Source organism: Peromyscus eremicus, chromosome 13, assembly GCF_949786415.1.
Source record: "Peromyscus eremicus chromosome 13, PerEre_H2_v1, whole genome shotgun sequence".
Classification (NCBI taxonomy): domain Eukaryota; kingdom Metazoa; phylum Chordata; class Mammalia; order Rodentia; family Cricetidae; genus Peromyscus; species Peromyscus eremicus.
The window spans coordinates 43,019,316-43,038,654 of NC_081429.1; the positions used below are offsets into that span (position 1 = coordinate 43,019,316).

The following is a 19,339-nucleotide window of genomic DNA, read 5'->3' on the forward strand; positions in this document are numbered from 1 at the left end:
CCTCGCCTATCCCAGTGATGACTCTTGTTCACACATCTTTTCTTCAATCGCTCAAACTCTTCAGCTGAATGGCATCCTAACTACAACATCTATAAATTTCAGCCTAATTTTGCATTTTGGCCACACTCAGCCCTCTTCTTGACCTGCTGCTTCCTACTCCAATCTTACTGTTTATATTCATCTTATATCTGGTGTGTTTTATATCTTCATCCTTCTCTCCTGGTGCTGACACCAAACTCTACTCTATTGCAAGCAGCCTCTTAGTGTCAATCTGGTGTCATGACCTCAAGACTGACCTTAATAGATAGCTCTTTTGCCTTCATCCCCACTTTTTATTTCATTCTTTATGTTCCAAAACATATTTACAGCCTAGAACCAAACTGTATACTCATCTTTCTACTTAAAATGACTTTCTAACTCACCATCATAAATAGACACCCCCTGGTGGTCCAAAAACTATGCAGAATTTCAGGCCTCTTCAGACAGGAGTTGAGCTTTGACAAGAACCTTGGGTATCTGATGACTGACTGCATGTAGAATCAGTATCATGCTAGCTAGCTATTATTCCTTTCTGATATGATCATAGTAACTTTTCAATAATTGTAAGTGCTAATATGGGGCTATTTCTGGTTTTGTTGTAGTTTGTCTTCTTTTATTTTGTCTTTGTAATTAACATCATATCTTCTAACCAGTGTGCCTCTAGTAGAATATGTGCAGAACTCAAATTCACCCAGACAAAGAACAGGTGCAGAGAAAGGATAGCACTGTGGATGATATTACAGAAGTAGAGTTTGTCTAAGAAAAGTATCCTAGTGTGCTTCCCTAAAAGTGTTGGAAAAGAACAGAAGGCAAGAAGCACAAGTGAATATGGATGAAAGCTCCATAACCCTACGCCTTTGCTTTGCAGCTGGTAGAGCCCTTAACCCCCAGTGGCACGGCACCCAATCAAGCTCAACTACGCATTTTGAAGGAAACGGAACTGAAGAGGGTAAAAGTCCTTGGCTCGGGAGCTTTTGGAACCGTTTACAAAGTAAGTAAACACACAGTGCGTGCCATCAGTTATTTAAGTCTTATTTCAAGCTTTTAAAATATAATAGGTTAGCCAACCTCATGTCCCTTTAATATTCAAAGAGAAGAATCATGTAATATTGAGGAGCTGCTGTACAGATGAATTCATTAATTTTTCTGAACAAGCTTGGATAAGTGCTGTGTTTAGGAAAGAGAAGAACTGCAGGTACTTACTCAAGTGGAGTTCACTCATTGCCCTTTGAGACCCTTTCAATATTGGCTTCTCTTTGGCCAATTTCCACTTGTTTCCCAAATACTCAGCCACAACCTGCTGATCTTCACCCTAGTCATTGGTTCCTGATCTTCCAGAAATTTCTGGGCAACCTCCCACAATCCTTTGCTGTTCTTTCTGCTCTTTTATCCTAAACTCTGTCAGTACCCTACCAATTGGTCACTTAAAATCCATATGAATGTGCTAACAGATTTGTAAGATCAGACGATTATAACAATTTTTTGCCTAACTGATTATATATATATATATATATATATATATATATGATTTAGTATTTATGTTAGTAGTTTTGATGACCTTGATATTTGTAAAAAAAAAAAAAAACTATATGAGAAATTGAGATCAGAGAAGACAGAAGGATAATACCATTAATTTTCAATGAGAGTTACTTTTGGAAAGGGAAAATTCAACTGGTGGTGTCTATATATTTACTTACTTAGCTAAATTACAAGTCTAATCCAGAGGCCAGCCCAACATTAACTGTGGTGAAATTTATTTTAATGATAAATAACGAAATAAAGAAATTCTCCTTGGTTAATAGTGAGACTATTTTGTAATAGCCATTGGTCAATTCACAAAATTTACATTTGCAGCTTATTGTATATTTCTAAGTGATATATCACATCCTTATTTTTATGAACACGTGATTAAGGTAGATAGGATTTTAAGAATTTTACATTTCAAGATCTCAGTGTTTTCTGTAGTTAGATGATTTAAGTTGATGTGGTGGTATATACCTGTAATTCCAAACTTAGGAGTCTAAGCCAGGGAAATTATTTGAGTTGAAAAGTTTGAGACCACTCAAGACATTTAGTGAGACAGTGACAAATCAGTGAAACAATGTCTCACAAAAAAAAAAACCAATGATTTATTTATTAGAACAATATAAATGACTGTAATGCAGACCTAAATTTTCCTTTCCTAGGTGTTTGAAAATATTCTCCTCACTATAAAACCTTCTAAGATCCAACTGTGAAAGTTCCCCTATCATTTTAGTGTGCATATTTTGTCCAGTTAAATCATTAACTGAGGGGCCAATTTGCACAGATTCTACTTTAGGCTGACTTTGTCTTTCTGATCTTCAAATTCTTTGTAAGTTCAAAGAACACAAGTAACCCTTTATATATACTGAAATTATGCGAGAAAAAGGCACAGATGATGTAATTTTATAATTAAATTTTGAATCTAATTTTGTCTCAGTATTTAATAATTTCAATTTGTATATATTTTAATGAAAAATACACAAAATTATTTGCACTAATACATTCATGATTCTAAATTCTATCTTAAATAAAGATGTTGGAAGGAACTAATTGAATCATTACTGTCCTACTGCCTATCTCTTGGTATCACTTCATTACCATATATATGCCTTCCAATCATCTATATAAAGATTCCCTGCCTTCCACTAGCCCAATAAGCTATCTGATAATTGCTTGACATTTCATTTCTATAGATATGTATGAGGGTTTCCTAGCTAAACTATAGGAAATTCAAAAGAAAGCTCTTAGAACGTCCTTCCCTTATGTTTCATGATAATCGTTTCTACATGTCTTATTAACAAAATTGAAGGTATGTAGACAAATGTGTTTTTATAGAAAATTTATTTTTAATTAAGAATTTTTTTTATTCATTCCATATACCAAGCACAGAAGACCCCTCCCTCATCCATCCTCTTGCTCCCCCGCAGCTTCGTTTCATAAATTTATTTGAATTGTATGCTTGAAATATGTGTTGCAGCCCTATGTTTTAATAAATGTATCATTCATTGAAAGACATATTGTCTTAAACTATAAAAAACTATTGGTGGGCACACAAATGCCAATGACCTGGGTACTTATTTGGTCATTATTTCTTCCTAACTAAAACTATGCTATATTTCAGCAAAAAATATTAGGACCAATATGGGCACAAGTATAGTTAAATTCCTTGTATTTTGTCTATAAAGTAATGGCTAAACTTTTTTTCAAAAGTGGTACAAATTAATTCACACTGAATTTATATTCTTATTTTAAAACTACACTTTAGGAATATTTTAATATTGATGCTGTTGCTTTATAAAGTAACTCCCTATGTGGTTATTTTATTGAATAATGATAAGCATGTTCTCTGCCCTAGATACTATCACTGATAAAATATAGCCTGGGGTTTTGGGTTCTTGGGTTTCCCACCCCCCTACTTCTGCTTCAATACCCTTTTACAAAATTATACCACAGATACTTTATGTTATTATTTTTCATTTGACACATACATTTCCCTATTGACCCTGCTTAAGTCAAACATAACCATAAATCTCATCCCAAGGTTTAAAGCACTTTTCTTCACTGTTATTGCTATTCAACAGCTCTTGGGTTTGTGTCTCATCTATTACTCCACCTTAGGGTAATCCAAACACATTTACTTAAGCCATGTATCCAAAGTGAAAACTTTCTTCCTATTGCTGTCACCTGCTGATGTTGAGAAAGAAGGTAGAGCTACAGCCTAGAGCTTCCCCCCTTTCATCTTAAAGTTCAAACTGTCATAAGTAGTCTTGAGATTCTTCCCTGTTATGGGTTCATAAGAGCGTCTGAATTCTTTTTGGACTATATGCTTTAAAAAAATGTCATCCTTAATCCAAGCATTCTTATCTGTCCTATCAAAATTATTGTCCTCATTTAGATGTTTAACTTTACTCAGAAACAGTCTTATTTAATCTTGTATCTTGAAAGTCTACATTTTTAATATTGTCCTAATCCATAAATTCTGCAATTAAGTTGATAAGACCACTGAATTGTTGATGGTCAATATAAGTATTTTAGTTGCACCCAGAGACAAAAATAATTAATATATAGAATTTAATAATATAGATAAATTACTGTGAATTCCATATGTCCTAGAACTTGTCCTTGAGTCTTATTTTCAAAATAATAACCTCTGAAATTTAATTCCTATTCCATCTGAACTTGAGAAACATGTTATTTTTCTTTTAGTTAAAGAATAATCAGGTAATATTGAAGCTTAAAAGAAATTTCATTTTTACCTAGTCATATTTTATAAGTTATTGTTTAGACATGAAGTTTTCCATACTTTGTTGCTAAACATAGCTACTCTTGAGAGTGAAAGAATACTTAATTTGTCTTGAACTGTAGTTGGTGATGTCATCCAAATAAGATATAACTTATACTCTATCCTCTGTTAATGCTCTCTTCAATGTGCAAAGCTTTTTACAAGAAGCAAACAAATTAATCTTAAACAGACATTGAACACTATGAAAATAGAAATCATATATAATTCATCTGTTATGAAATTAGATCACAAACACGTACAACACATAATAGGTGCCGAAGAAAAGTTTATTGTTTAAAAGAAATTAGAACTCAGAGCATACCAATTGGTTGTCCAGTGCCAAATGGTCTGGTCTGAAAAAGTACATACAAGTAATATTATCTGTATTGAACAGGTTACATTTAAGAAAAAAATATATATGCATGCAATAACAAGTTATGAAAAAGTAGCCAATGAACTTGAAGGAGAGTGTGGAGGGATATATAGGAGGCTTGATGGGAGGAAAGAGAAGGGAGAAATGTTGTAATTATATGATAATCTCTAAAATGAAATAATATAAAATTAGAAGTTGTGTGGTCAAATCAAATTACATTCTGCTATAAAATATTATGTAATCTCAATATAGAATTAATCTGATATTTTTTCCTTAAAGGGTATTTGGGTGCCTGAAGGTGAAACAGTGAAAATTCCCGTGGCTATTAAAATCCTCAATGAGACAACTGGCCCCAAAGCCAATGTGGAGTTCATGGATGTAAGTACGCAAACACACAGTTGTATTTTTGTTTACTATTAAATAGAGGGTTTGAAAATAAAGTGATAAAAAGACCAACCACCTTTCAAAGCTTCTTCTCTGAAAATGTAATAATCTCATACTTAGAGTTTTAAGATCCCTTCACATTATGTTATACCTTTCAAATCGTCCCTAATTTGCAGCTGTCTGCTACAACTGTACTCTCCGATTGCTTTGGGAACACAAAGATATTTATAATTCCCATGCTGAATTTCCTGGTGTGAATCAAGCATGTGATTTTCATTTTATTTATAATTTGGATAATAATCAGACAGAAATGAATTTATTTAACGCAGTTACAACAGTATCAAAACACCTGGCTGGGGACAATAGTAAGTCATTCTTATAAGTCATTCTTTATAAGCACTGTCTTATTGAGTGCTTATAAAGCACTAAAACTGTTCTAAATATCATTGACAAAGTCTGCAATAGGTTCCCAGCAGTGTTCTAAATAACTTACAAATAATATTTTGTCTCACTTGGATGACAGAACAGACCAAGTTAACCCAAGGTTAGCCCAGATTGCAAAGTAGAAAGATGATGCCTAGAGACTTTCAATTCAGTCAGCCAAGACTGACTAGAAATGTTTTCCTACAAAGCAGAGAACAATGAAGATTAATCTGTCTTGTCTTCACTGTGGCAACTTCTCAGCTTTGCCCTTTCTGGTTGGAAAGCAGGCATAGGTAATTAAGACACAACAATTTGTGAATGAATCTGAGGGACTCCAACAAAATATCCAATAAACAAGACGGGGAAGGTGTTTGATTTTAAGAGCAGACCCAGATCTAAGGACCACAAGTGCAATAACCACAAGAATGGCATTTTGGAAGTTTGAGGATGCTTGGAAAAATTAATCAGGATGCTTTACTTCTTGTATTTATAATTTATTGAGCTAACAAACAACCAAGTTAGTGTTCCAGTTAGTCTTTCCTATATTTCAACAGGAACCTAACTAAAACTTAAGTTCTCAAGTGATATTTACTCTTTTCAATTCAGATTCATCAAACAGGACTATGGTAAAAGCTTCAACTACAGAATAAAAAAAAAAGGTGAATGAATGAAAGTACTTGATGAGGTCAATCAGAACTTGAAGATTTCCCTCAGCAAAAGTTGTAGATTGTGCTGTTAGAATTTTAGAGAGAAGGGTGGAATAAAATTATGTGTGTAGCCTGCTGTTATTTTTTTCATATTGAACACAAGATATCTTACTGGGGATTCTGGAATAGATCCATATACATTCTTTCTCTGTCTTTTAGCATAATGTCTTCAATAATAATAAGAATGATTTTGATTTTAAAGTGACCTTTACATGAAAAAGGATGTAAGAAGCATATGCACTTTGATTTTTTTCAAAACAGATTGCTATATATTCTTAGCCAGTCTCTTTGGAAAGGTCCTTTGCAGGTTTAAAGAAACTCAGTATATGACCTTGAGAACCTTGATAATAATTCTAACCATCTTTTATGATGCTATTTTAGCTTAATTTTTTGTTAATTATTACATAGGAGGACTGAGAATGATACAAGCATGCAGCTCAAGAGAATGGTCTCTGTGTGTATTAGTTGCTAAATAATTAAAATGCCACCCTTCTGGCCTCACTAGCAACACTTGTATAATAAGTATTACTTATACAATAACTAAATCTTTTTCTGCAGGTAGTTAAAGGTTATTACACTCCCTGCAGCCAAATGTCTGCCTCCAATGTTACTATTTAGAATTGATGACTTTTTCAATGATGCCCTAATCATTCAAGTTGACCCAGATCATAGCTATAAACTCAGGGAGGAAATTTTCAAATTAAATAGAAATTACAAAGAAAACTTACAGTAAATAAAAAGTGGAGGTTCATATATAAAACTGATAGAAGATCAAGCTTGGCCACCTTGAGCTACAACCAAAGCTGTAATTCACAAGAGTGCTAATAATCTCTGCTGGAGGCTTGGACAGTCACATTTCCATGGAAACAGTCTGGCCAAAGGGGGTTAAGAGGCTACAAAGTAATCACATAAAAAGAAGCTCTGAAAACCTCATCATGATTTCGAATGATTATTTGAAAGCTCCTAACCCCATTCATCCACTCCCCTCCCTCTTGATCTGAAGCCTATTCCCATGGAAACAGGAGCAGGGCAGAAGCTTGAAGTCTTAGCTTCCTGTTGAATTTCAGATGAGACTCTGATTGAGCCATGAAAGGAGTCATTTTCCTAGATGGGTGATGGATTTGGTAACTAACAGACATACATATACATATATGTTTTTTCTTTTTAAGATAAAAAATAAGAATTTCTTTTTTGATATGCCTTTCCTACCTTTGGATAGATGCTAGAGAATTAACAGCTTGCTGGCTGTTTTGAAAAGTGCAAGGTAGAAATATTTTCTGCTATCTTGGTGACTTGTTTTAAACTACTGGAAGGATAGTATCACACTGAATAAAATCATTTTAACATCAGCATTGATGGTGAATGCAGTATTTAAGTAAGTTAGCATAACTTTCATGTAAACATTTTGTACCTTCATTTGTAAATTATCCACGGTGTTTGCAGAGCATTTTAAGTATTTATAAGAGCTCAAGACTAAAGGGAAGGTCCATGTAAGCAAAACTGTATGCAAGTTGAGCCACAGGACAGAGAAGAAATGACAAGGCACCCAGTCATAGTAAAAGCAGTATGTTTGGTATATGTCTTAGTCTGGGGTCTTCCAGAAGCACAAGCTACTCATGAAATAATTATTTGAGTAGAAGTAATTTATGCTAGAGTTGACTGACTCATCATTAGCAGAATATGGAAATGAGACAAGATGACTACTACCTACCGTAGTATTGCCTGTGGCCTCTCTCTTTTGGAGAAGCTCCACAGTCTAGTACTACTTATCCTACTCAAGGGTTAGGAGAGTTAAGCCCATATGCTATTCTCCTAAACTGCATTGGTTTGACAGTTGCTGGGAGAATGAGAAAATTAGATCCCTTGTGCCATCTCTATACCATTGTTTCGTGGTTAAGGAGAAGGGGACCCTTAATATCTTCATGACTGACCTGTTGAGAATGGCAGAAATAGGCTGCAATGGCAAGAAAAACCACTTGGCAACAAGAAGTGCCTGGCCACCAGCTAGTGTAGCAACATGATAAAGTGTCCAGGAGAGCTGTTAAACAAAAATAAGATCCTCCAAAAGCATACCATGCATATCTTGTGCACACCAATGTCTGCGTGTATTTCTTTTTATGTGTGTATATATTTTTTATATATCATTGGATTTAAAAAAGCTAAAATTTACAAAGAAAATGGAAACTATTAATACCTACTAAGCATTAGCCACCTTTACATTTAATACTGTTTACCTCTATAGCAGAATATTACACATTTTATAATGATGATATGAATATATATTTACGTGTTTTCCTGTTTTTTAAAACAGATTACAAAAAAAACCACTGCAGCTTAATAATCAAAATTCATCACCAACAACTAACACCCCTATTGATATCCAAGGACAAAGAAAAGACTCTTCTATTCTCTTTAAATTTTTACCACAAGCACAAAGTAAATCAGGGGCAGACAGTATTTTATCAAATGTTTCACTAAAAGCAGCGGAAGGAGAATTTGGTCACAGGGCTGCTACTTAGCTCGCCTGAACATGTCTAATGGATTCATAATGACAATAATAACATGCTGCTATTGAATGGCCAGTGCATTCTTCATTCCCATAAAGGAAGATCACATTGAATGACATTAAGGAAAGGACTCTAAAGGTTTACCTTCATAAGAAGGATGCCCGCATTTATAGACACTCTTAATTTTTGTTTCAAGTAGTGCAATTTCTCTTGGAAAATGCAAGCTACTAGGAGATTTCTTTGGGGTTTTTCGTTGTTGGTATTTTGTTTTTTGTGGGGTTGGTTTTTTTTTGTATTTTTAAAAAATACATCAAATTGTGTAGAAGATACACACTCAAGACCCAAGAAAAGAGTCCTGGAAAATGAGTCAGACTGTTGGTTTACTGTGTTGGAGTGTCCAGCATTCTGTTTTTTTCCAGGACATCTAAGCTCATTATCTGTTGAGATTGCTTTAAAATGTTTTAACAAAGTTATTTGTTTTCTTAAAAAATAAGCTGGGAATGGAATAAATTGTATAATTGTGCTAAATTCTAGGGATGGTCTTCCAATACAGGCTCAGAGCTTATGTGAATCTGCTTGGCTCCAGGTCCAGCTTTCCCATGCTACATTTACAATACAGTTCATGGTCAGGTGATTCTGGAAATGGTGTTTCATGTGACCTTACTTTATTGTGTAAATTGCATCATTTGTCAGGGAAAAATCATTTTATTTTTGCTGCACCACAAGGACTTCTATTTATCTTACCCATCTTGGTATTTTACTGAAGTAATATTCACATGATTTTTGTTTATCCTTTCTGTATTATATTTGTGATCCTCAGGATCTTGGTGGGAGTCAATTCTTCCAGTTCTAATTGATGTCATTATGTGAGTGGGGTGAGAAACATATAATCTATTCTGATTATAGCAACCTTGCAAAATGATGTGAAAATTTTGGTTCTGTTTTTTCACATTACAAAATTTCCTTTGTGTGAGTGCATATTGTTAATGATGACTTTTAGATTCTGCATCATATTAACAACTTAATGTTAAAAATTCACATTATTTAATCTTGTTACATATTTGTCCACATAAATTTGGTCATTTTTGTATATTAATTCAATTTGTAAATTTTAGAAGAAAATATTCCAGAATTTTTTAAAGCCCCATATTGCAGGAATGATCTTCCAAAGTCAGTTAACAACTATTATTGTCCTTAGGAAAAAAAATATAAGTAATAAATAATAAATAAAAATAAATAGTTCTTAAAGTTCTGGGAATTTTCTTTATTCTAAAAATAAAATGATGTCTTTCCAGAGAGAATATAAGACTCCATTGAAACAGCATTTTTCATCTTTTGATGCCCTATTAAAAAAGTTAAAAAGAGAATCATCCTGGTGACTAAAGAAACTGGTTCCATTACAGCTTATCTGATTGGGTTTGTTCAGCAGAAATACCTCATGTGAAGTCTATTTTATTGCCCATTCATTTACTTTGCAGTGTCTTTCTGTATCATAGTGGCCATGACTGCCACCTAGCCTCACCTCTCTCTACACCCTTACGCATGCTGACCTGTCAGTTTGATGGCCTTCCTACATCCGTCTTCAACCTCCCTGCTTCTTAGCAATAGGCAAACCTGAAAAGAAACTCTCAGTGCCTGGATATAGACCTGTTTTCAATATACATAGTTGCTCCACATTGCCTGCCCAAATGATAAAACTCTATCTCACCTCTTTATAAATATGACCTCATCCATGTTTTTAATAGGGTCCCTTGAAATTATAAAGACTTCTCAACCCAGAATTTCTCTTTGTGTTAGCAGCCTGGAGTTTTGTTTGCTGATTCTAATTCTTTGAACAGAAAGCACAAAACAGAAGCATGGTTAAGAAATGCCATCATGCCGGGCAGTGGTGGCACATGCCTTTAATCCCAGCACTCGGGAGACAGGGGCAGGTGGAACTGTGAGTTCGAGGCCAGCCTAGGCTACAGAGTGAGTTCTAGGAAAGGTGCAAAGCTACACAGAGAAACCCTGTCTCGAAAAACCAAAAAAGAAAAAAAAAAAAAAAAAGAAAGAAAGAAATGCCATCATTGTCAGTTGATTTATCCAAAAGGTTTTCTTCCTACATGTTAGAAATATATGTTTTTCTGCCCATAAGCCCTTTCTGTTCAAGCATAATTGATTTTTAATAATTCCTGATTTGTGTTAGTTTTGGTGCCTGTCCTGGATCTCACTCTGTACACCAGGCTGGCCTCGACCTCACAGAGATATGCCTGGCTCTGCCTCCCAAATGCTGGGAATAAAGACGTGAGCCACGGCCACCCGGCTTAGTTTCATATTTTAATCCTTAATCTATTACTATAAATCAATTTTATATCTAGAGCATAAAACAGATCCAGAGAAATGCCCTCCCCCTTGACCCTTGACCCTGTGGAAAGGACTAATGTGTTCTCTGAAGGCTTTTTTGTGGACTAACAAATGATGGAATTTTCCCCATGTGTCTAGGACACTGGCGACTCACCATGGTTCCAGTAGAGGACCTTGGCTAGGGGTCCTCTCAAAGATTTACATGAAGATTCCCCTCATTTATTTCAATAGGTTTCATTTTTTTAACATCTTCTTCCTAATTACTAGAGTCGTCTGTAGTAATTTTTGCATAATACTTGTTCTCCCACTACAATTTTACTTTTTGCCTGTCTGTTTCCTTCTATTTTGACAGCAATAAACATGCAAGGATGGGTCCTGCTAAAAAAGAAAAAAAAATGAATTATTGAAGATTTGGACAAAAATAAATTGGAAAAATATAATTTATTATAGTCACTATAAATCATTGCCAGTAACAGTTAACTGAATTCAGTAGCTCCAAAATCCTGAGCCTTAAAGATTGCCTTAAGGGGTACTCAAGGGTTTGAAACTAGATAAAGTACTTGACAAGTTTTATATTCCAACTGGCTTATTTTATCTCTTGAATCACCCGAAAGGGACTCCCCAAATCCAAAGCAGGTTGTTCTTTGTAAATCTTAACATGTGGCTTCATAAGCTTTTTGTTCTCAAAAACATTTCTTGAATTTGTGTAAATGAGAGGAAATGTCTCAAGAGCTCATAGTCTACTCTATCAGAATTTAAATTTGTTAACTACAAATCAGTAGTCTATTGGATGTGTAATTTTCCAGCTCTCCCAACTCTATAACTTGGTGAATTTTATATCTGATTAAGAGGATTGTTACTGTCATACAGAGAGGAAAGAGAATTACACTGATCATGTGCTGTTTCTGAGTCTAATCTGAACAGTATTTCATAATTACGATAACTTAACAAAGAATGCTATTCAGCTTGACTGTAACACCAGGAGACACCATTTGTAATAAATACTTTATGCTCATAAATAACAACTGTAGAGGCTGAGGAAATAGCTCATCAGTAAAGGGCTTGTCTTAACAACTCTGAAGACTTGAACTTGGTCCACAGAACCCACATCAAGCCAGTTTGGTGGCATACTTGTAATACTAGCACTGACATGGGGAGAGATGCCTGGGGCTTGCTGGCCAGTCAGTCGGTCCCACTTAGCTGCTCCAGGCCAATGAAAGACTCTGCCTCTTAAAGCATGGTGTAGGACACCTGAAGAAAAATCCCTGAGGTTAACCTCTGACATCTCAATTAAGGCATGCAAGCACATACACATGCACACACACACACACACACACACACACACACACGGGGAGGGGTGGGAGAGAGGGAGAGAAAAAGAGATAGCGAGTAAGAGAGAATATTTGCTCATGGGGCAAAAAAACCTCCAGCAAATAATTTTGGAAATATCAAACCTTGTTGATGATCTGTTTATATATTCAAAAAACATGCAATAATTTCAGGAGGAAAGTGCCATTTGCAAATATTTTGGTGTGTGTTACATACCTAGTGTTAACTTAGTTGTTCATAGGGAAGCAATTTGGTCCTAGAAAGAAGAATTACAATGTTGTGATACATGCAATGGTATATACATACATATATTAACAGTAAATATATATGTAACCCAACCTCTCGGAGTGGATATGTGTTTACTTTAACTGTGATATGTAATAAGTGATAACTGTATACCCTGTCTCATTCTCTGTAAATGTGCCTTTGCAAATCAAGATATCATGGGGAATTCGTTGACTAGAATGACCATGTTTGGGTGTTGCTGTTACTACAAAAGTGTGTACTTAACAAGGATGTCTTCAACTTTTTGTTGGAATAGTTTTCTCAAGTTCGTAAAATAATTCTCTATTCTAGTTCACTTCATCTCTGTGTCTTATCAGGTACATCACTCTTGCCAAAGCAAAGATTGTTGTACTCCTAGTCAGTTGGCAATGGGGTGATTTTCACCTGGTTACACAGAGTTTATCAAAGAAGTCTCTGGTTTCATGACTCCTCGAGAGCTGCCATCTTTAAAGATAGGGCACAGTCTCTGAAGTATTTATTCAGTTGAAGACCAGGTAGTCAGGGATCTTAATGGTTAGACCTTAACTTCACTTTCAAAAAAAGTAGTAAGTAATCCTGGATCACATGTGAAGTGACTGTCACCTAGATATTAGGCTGAAAAGAACAATTTTTCATACAGTCCTGTTTGTATTCTAATTTCTCCCCAATTTTTAAATGTAAGATATAATCTTTATAATTAAGTTTTGCCGGAGAGCTGAATCTTCCTTTAGACGTCCTGCTGATGGTCTGTCACTTCCTTCTTGTTAGTTATTATTCCTTGTGAAATTTTCTGTCACTCACTCTTCTACACAGATGAGAAAAATCAATGCTTATAACCTTAAAAAATGATATTAGGTTCACAGTATTCCCTGGACATTTCAGTTCCATCATACCCACTGTTCATATCTTAGTTACTATTGACTCCATACTTCTTTTAGTTGTTCAAACAATAACTCAGCCTGCATACAGTATATAGTTTGATATTCTTGTCCAGGAAGGAATAGACATCAAGATTTTTAAAAATATGTCTAAAGGCCATTGCAGTCCCCAGGAAACCATCACCGAGGAGCCTATCATACACCTACTGTCTAGAGTTGACACATATCAACAGTCATGGTAAGAACAGAAAAAAAAAGAAGTATTTCTGAAGCAGTAAAATTAGAAAACCCATTTTTCATAGATGTGATCAGTGAGGGCCCTTCATCTCAAAACAAAAAACCTTAGGGCACACGTAGCAAGCTTTGCTACTGTAATTTTATCTAGGGTTTTGATCCACTTACAAGTTTAATCTAACCTCCCTGAACTTAACTATTCCATTATCCGCTAGAAGATAATTAGAAGCTATAAGCAGAAGTCGGCATACATGCAGCTCCTTGGGAGTCCCTAAGCTCATTGAATGGAAGAGTTTGACGGATATTGGTCAGCTGATATTGGCCCATCGCTAATAATAGCTGAAAATGCTGCTTAGCTAGGTGAGAAAGTTAACTTCAGGAAAATGAAAATGAAGCATTTGGGATTTATCTCAAAGATGAATTTTCCTTCTGCATTTGTTTCCTGGTAAGGAAGTAGCCAAGGGAGCCAGTTATATTTTTTTCCTTTTTCCTTTTTTTTTTTCTTCTATTATTTTTGACAATTTATAATTAAGATCTAGGGTCCACTTGACTTAGCTCTGTTGACTGTAATTTCCTCTTATCCTTACAAGAAAATGTCAGAGAATCAGGAATAGTTTTGCTATAACCCATACAAACAATAAGTAAATCAGAGCAGCATGTTAAAATTTTGTCAGCTCTAGCCACCATGTGGAAAATTAACTGTAGGAAACACACAAGCATATTAGGAGGTATGCAGACACTAGGAGTTTGCTTATAAAATCAGAAAACTGTTATTGTCATATACTTAAAATAGAGTCAAGGTCCTGTAAATAATATCATTTTGAATTGTAGAACATCCATTTATTTAGTGAACACATCATTATATTCTCAAGAAAGAAAAAGGTTTTTTTATTATTGGATTGAGATGCTTTAGAATGGGATAATATTATGTTCCCTAATTTTCACATAATGCTAACTTAAAAAGAGAGTAAATTTCATTCAATGTGCCTCTTTTGTCTCATTTTCCGTTAAATTTATAATGCATTGTTAGGGTATAAATATACTATTTTATCATTCTTTAATTGGAGGTATGTTATTTTTGCATCCTTAGCAAGATGTTAAATGCTTTTTGGGTTGACTATTTAATATATTCTAATCTTCACAATAGCACACACTACATAGTAAATCTTCAGGAAAGATTGGTTTTGTGTTTGGAAAAGTAAAATATTTTTACTTCATTCATTTTCAGCATGTTTTATGAAGTGTCTGCTATACACAGAGTCCCTTGTTGTCTATGTAAATCAAAGCGTTGGGAAGATAGTTAGTAGGATGTAACTCTAACTTTAATGAAGGTAAATTTCTGATAACAAAGCCATGATTCATCAGGATGGAACCAATATTATGCCTGCCTACATGCATGTGGGTGCATCTGTGTGTATCCATGACTTGACGGTGTGTGTGCACTTGTGTGTGGTGAGGGCTAACATGGACATCATATGTCTTCTTTGATGATTCTCCATTTTGTTTATTGAGACAGGGTCTCTCTCTGAACCCGTATCTTGCCAAGTCTAGTGAGTCTGGTGAAGCAGTTTGCTCTAAAGATCCTTGCCTCTGCCTCTCAAACGCCAGGAATTTAGGTAGCTGCCACATCTACTGGCTTCTTACGTGAGTTCAGGGATCCAAGCTCTGGTCCTTACACTTGTGCAGCCAGCCCCTTAGGCACTGTGTCATCTCCTCAGCACCACTGAAAAGATGCTAATGATTCTGTTGATTCCTTTTTTATACATAATTATCTCTAATAACAACTATAACTTTCATCTATATTCTTTAGACCTGTAGCTATTACCAACAAGTTTATTAGAGAAAAATTGAGTCTCCGCTTAGCTTTCTAATTGTCATGGAAAATAACTACCTATAAGAAAAGAATGGTGGTTTGCAAAAACATTAATTTGTTTCTTTTCAAGCTAGCTATCGTCTCTTGTTACTTCTTTACATATTTAGTAATTTTTCTGCATAGCACATTTATATTTATGTGTTTTGTGAGTATGTACAACTGTTAAGGAAATAGCATTCCTGTTTACAAATGGGAATTGAAATATTTATAAACAGTTTGGATACAGTTCTGCTGGCAGCATTTTCTAACTGAAATGTGGTAACGGACTTTCCTAATGAGGCATACCATCTTTGTGCTGCTTCTAAAGTGAACAAAATTGTTATTATAGATTATCACTCCATTATTTAATGCTTCATCCATTGTCCAGAGATATTCACCCACCATCTGTGACTAAAATTTAATTAATTCCATTCAACATCTTGTTGACATCTGTAGGGGTTTTTCATAGTGAACCATTTTTTTTTTCCTATTTGAGTCTTTCAATGATCGTATTGTAAGTACCAGATAAAAGACCCATTGCATAGAGGTACTGAATTGAGAGTGTATGTTTAGATGTCTTCATCTAAACTCTGTTTCTGCAACATTTATTCTAAAAATCCAATTGGCAGCACATCTCAGTTTGAAAAATGAAAATAATAGGAAGTCACTGAGCTAATGTTTTTATGATGAAAAGTAAGTTTTTATATGTTAAGTGTTACAGGAATATAAAATACTCTTCTTTCTAATTCTGGTATATTCTGGTATATATACTATTTATATAACATTTTGAATAATATTTACTATTTCTTTGAAAATATATATCCACAATCTATTGAAATGCAAGGAAAAAGCATGTATTCATTCTCCATTCATAACTCCATTTTGCATCATGTTCCCTTCAAAATGGTACACTGTTAAACAAGGCATAAAACTGAGTATGATAAAAATCAGTTCCAGTATCTGTAGAGCTCCTAAGAGAAAATTAGTTCTAGAATGTGTCCCATGAGATTGATTGACTTCAGATGGTGTCCTCTTTAGTCTTAAGACATCTAAGAGGAATTGCCTAGATCAGACTGTCCTATGGCAGATTGCATGGGTTATGAATTGATGAATTGTATCCCAGTACATTGTGGATATGATCAGTACCTAGGCAGGTGGTTCTGAGCTGTGTAAGGAAGCTAGCTGAGACCGGACTTGAGGGAGCTGGAGAGAGAGCCAATAAGCAGGGTTCCCCCATGGATTCTGCTTCAATCTCCTACTCCATTTCCTTCCCTTACTTCCCTCACTGAGGGACTTCACATGGAAGTATAAGCCAAATAAACTTCTCCCTTCCCTAAGTTGCTTTTGGTCAGAACATTTTATCAGATCAACATAAAGAAGATTAGAACAGGATGTTAAGACTGCATAGTCAGGCAATAGTGATGCACACCTTTAATCCAAGCACTCTGTGAGTTCGAGGCCAGCATAGTTGGCAAACCAAGTCCCAAGCCAGCCAGGACGGTTAGACAGAGAAGTCCTGTCTCTGAAGAAAAGAAAAAGAAAAGGAAAATAAAAGGCTGCACCTTGGCATATTTTGCATGAAAGTGGGCCTTCAAATATCCCCATTCAGTTAGAAAAGACCTTTGTCTCCATTATCCCTATATCATCTCCCCATAACTTGGCAATGCATCATTTCCTAGGAGTAGTGAATGTGATATTCAGACCAGTCCCCTAATCCATTTAATGCATATCTCATTATAAGGCTTATGCACAAGTGTTCATTTCTAATCAATAAGTTGCATCTCCCTTCTTAACTTTCATTAACTTGAACTTCTTAAAATGAATCAGAGGAACAAAGAGAGAAACAGTTTTGTGATGTCTGTTCACTGTGCTCCAGGTGTGTTGAATGAGTTTACTTCCATTCATTATGTTACTAAAGCAACAAAGACCATCTAGCTTTTAAAGTGTAAGGTAGCAGAGAGACTTGCATATTTAATGCCAAGAAAATAAAATCCTCTGCTTAGGAACTTCCTATGATTTCAGAATTTTCTCAGCATGTCTCTTTTTTTAAATTAGCAATTCAAATAGATACGACGTTCTTCCATTTTGAAGGCTAATACACTTGCCAATTTGCTATTATATGGATAGAATAGGGAGGCTTTTAAGGTATGTCTGCTAACAACTCAAGACATTTTCACCACCTTAAATGAAATACATTCCAGACAAGACAATGTTGGGTCAAGGTTAACGGTCAGCCAATCAAAATGTGATGAAAGACAGTTCTGGTATTTAAGTCACCCAAGCACTCTGTTTAACGATATGTATTTGCCAACTATGACATTTTATGTACCATGAGTCTATGTTATTCTCCATTGTTCTGGTCATGAGATATTACATTACAAGTGCTTTATGTAATGAAGTTAAGACTGAATGTAAATACTGGCATGCCTAAACTGTTTGACTTACAAATCAGCATTGGATCATCAAGTATTCATAAATGATGAGCATTGAACGATTACTGAGAGATATTTATCATTTGGGTTTGTCCTTCTCAAGTAAGTAAATTCAAGAATGCATGTTTATTTAATAAGGGGCAGTAGCATGATTTTAAGGTAATGTTTTTCTGGAAGTAAGAACAAAATCAGTATCATCATTTTAAGAGAAATACAAAAACAAAACAAAAAGTAGCTAGAAGCTCAATTAAGCTTGGGAGAAATCCTATGACCCTCTATGCTTGAATAAGCTGCCTCTCAAATTATATTTCTTTCAGGGTGTTGATTACTATGATAACACCTTACAGAAAGTAATAATATATTTACATCCCATCACTGATAAGTGGCATTTTTAATTTGCCATTGCAACATCAACTGACCTTATATATTAGACCACAGGCTTGATCTACAGTGTGTCAAAAGAAAATATGAAATTTCATAAAGTGATGTATAGTTTCAGAGAGTAGAATTTACTTAAAAAATATGAGGCCCTCTAAAGCTGAATTTAAAAAAAAATACATTAAATACATTCTGTTGAACAATTTAAAGAAATCAGAGGATTCATATGACAGGAATATATCTGCGCCTCATGTGGGACCTGGAACTAGGAAATCTCTAGCTCGGTGGAGGTCTGTCACTTTAGTATCTATCCAGCCTGTGTAAAGAGCCCCACTCACCTGTAACTCCACAGCAGGGATTGAAGCAAAGATTCTCTGACCTATATTGCAATTATGCTCATTCCTACACCCAATAAAAAGACACTGCCCTATTTTTAAACAAATGGATACTAAAAGCCCAACAGTTTCATCATGACATTCACTGGGCAAATCAAGAGTTTAGTGGCACCCAAGAGGGGCTATTAAAAGCATTTCTGATCTGGCAAAAAAGGCCAAAGAATGTTTATGATTTCACCTTAAACTGGATATTGCTATCATGGCTCCTTTCCCATTCTTTTTTTTTTTTTTTTTCAGAGCTGATGACCAAACCCAGGGCCTTGCACTTGCTAGGCAAGTGCTCTACCACTGAGCTAAATCCCCAACCCCTTGCTTTTCCATTCTTTTATTTGTTTTCCTTTATTTTTTAATTATCATGGTTTAATATGTGAACATTAATATGTGAAGGTATTAATTAAACCATTTATATTTATAAATAAACATCCATACATTTCAATGATATGTTGAAGAATTACTAGTGTTTTGGGTTTGTTTGGTAGGTTGGTTGATTAATTT

At 34.9% G+C, this 19,339-nt stretch overlaps 1 protein-coding gene across 1 annotated transcript in view; it reads left to right on the forward strand.

Annotated features, from left to right (window-relative positions):
* Positions 1-19,339, forward strand: part of Erbb4 (erb-b2 receptor tyrosine kinase 4) — a 708,187-nt gene that overhangs the window by 476,146 nt on the left and 212,702 nt on the right. The window contains exons 18-19 of the mRNA XM_059278119.1: positions 908-1,030; positions 4,998-5,096. Of these exons, the coding sequence (XP_059134102.1) occupies positions 908-1,030; positions 4,998-5,096 (222 nt within the window). The remainder of the gene's footprint in view (positions 1-907; positions 1,031-4,997; positions 5,097-19,339) is intronic.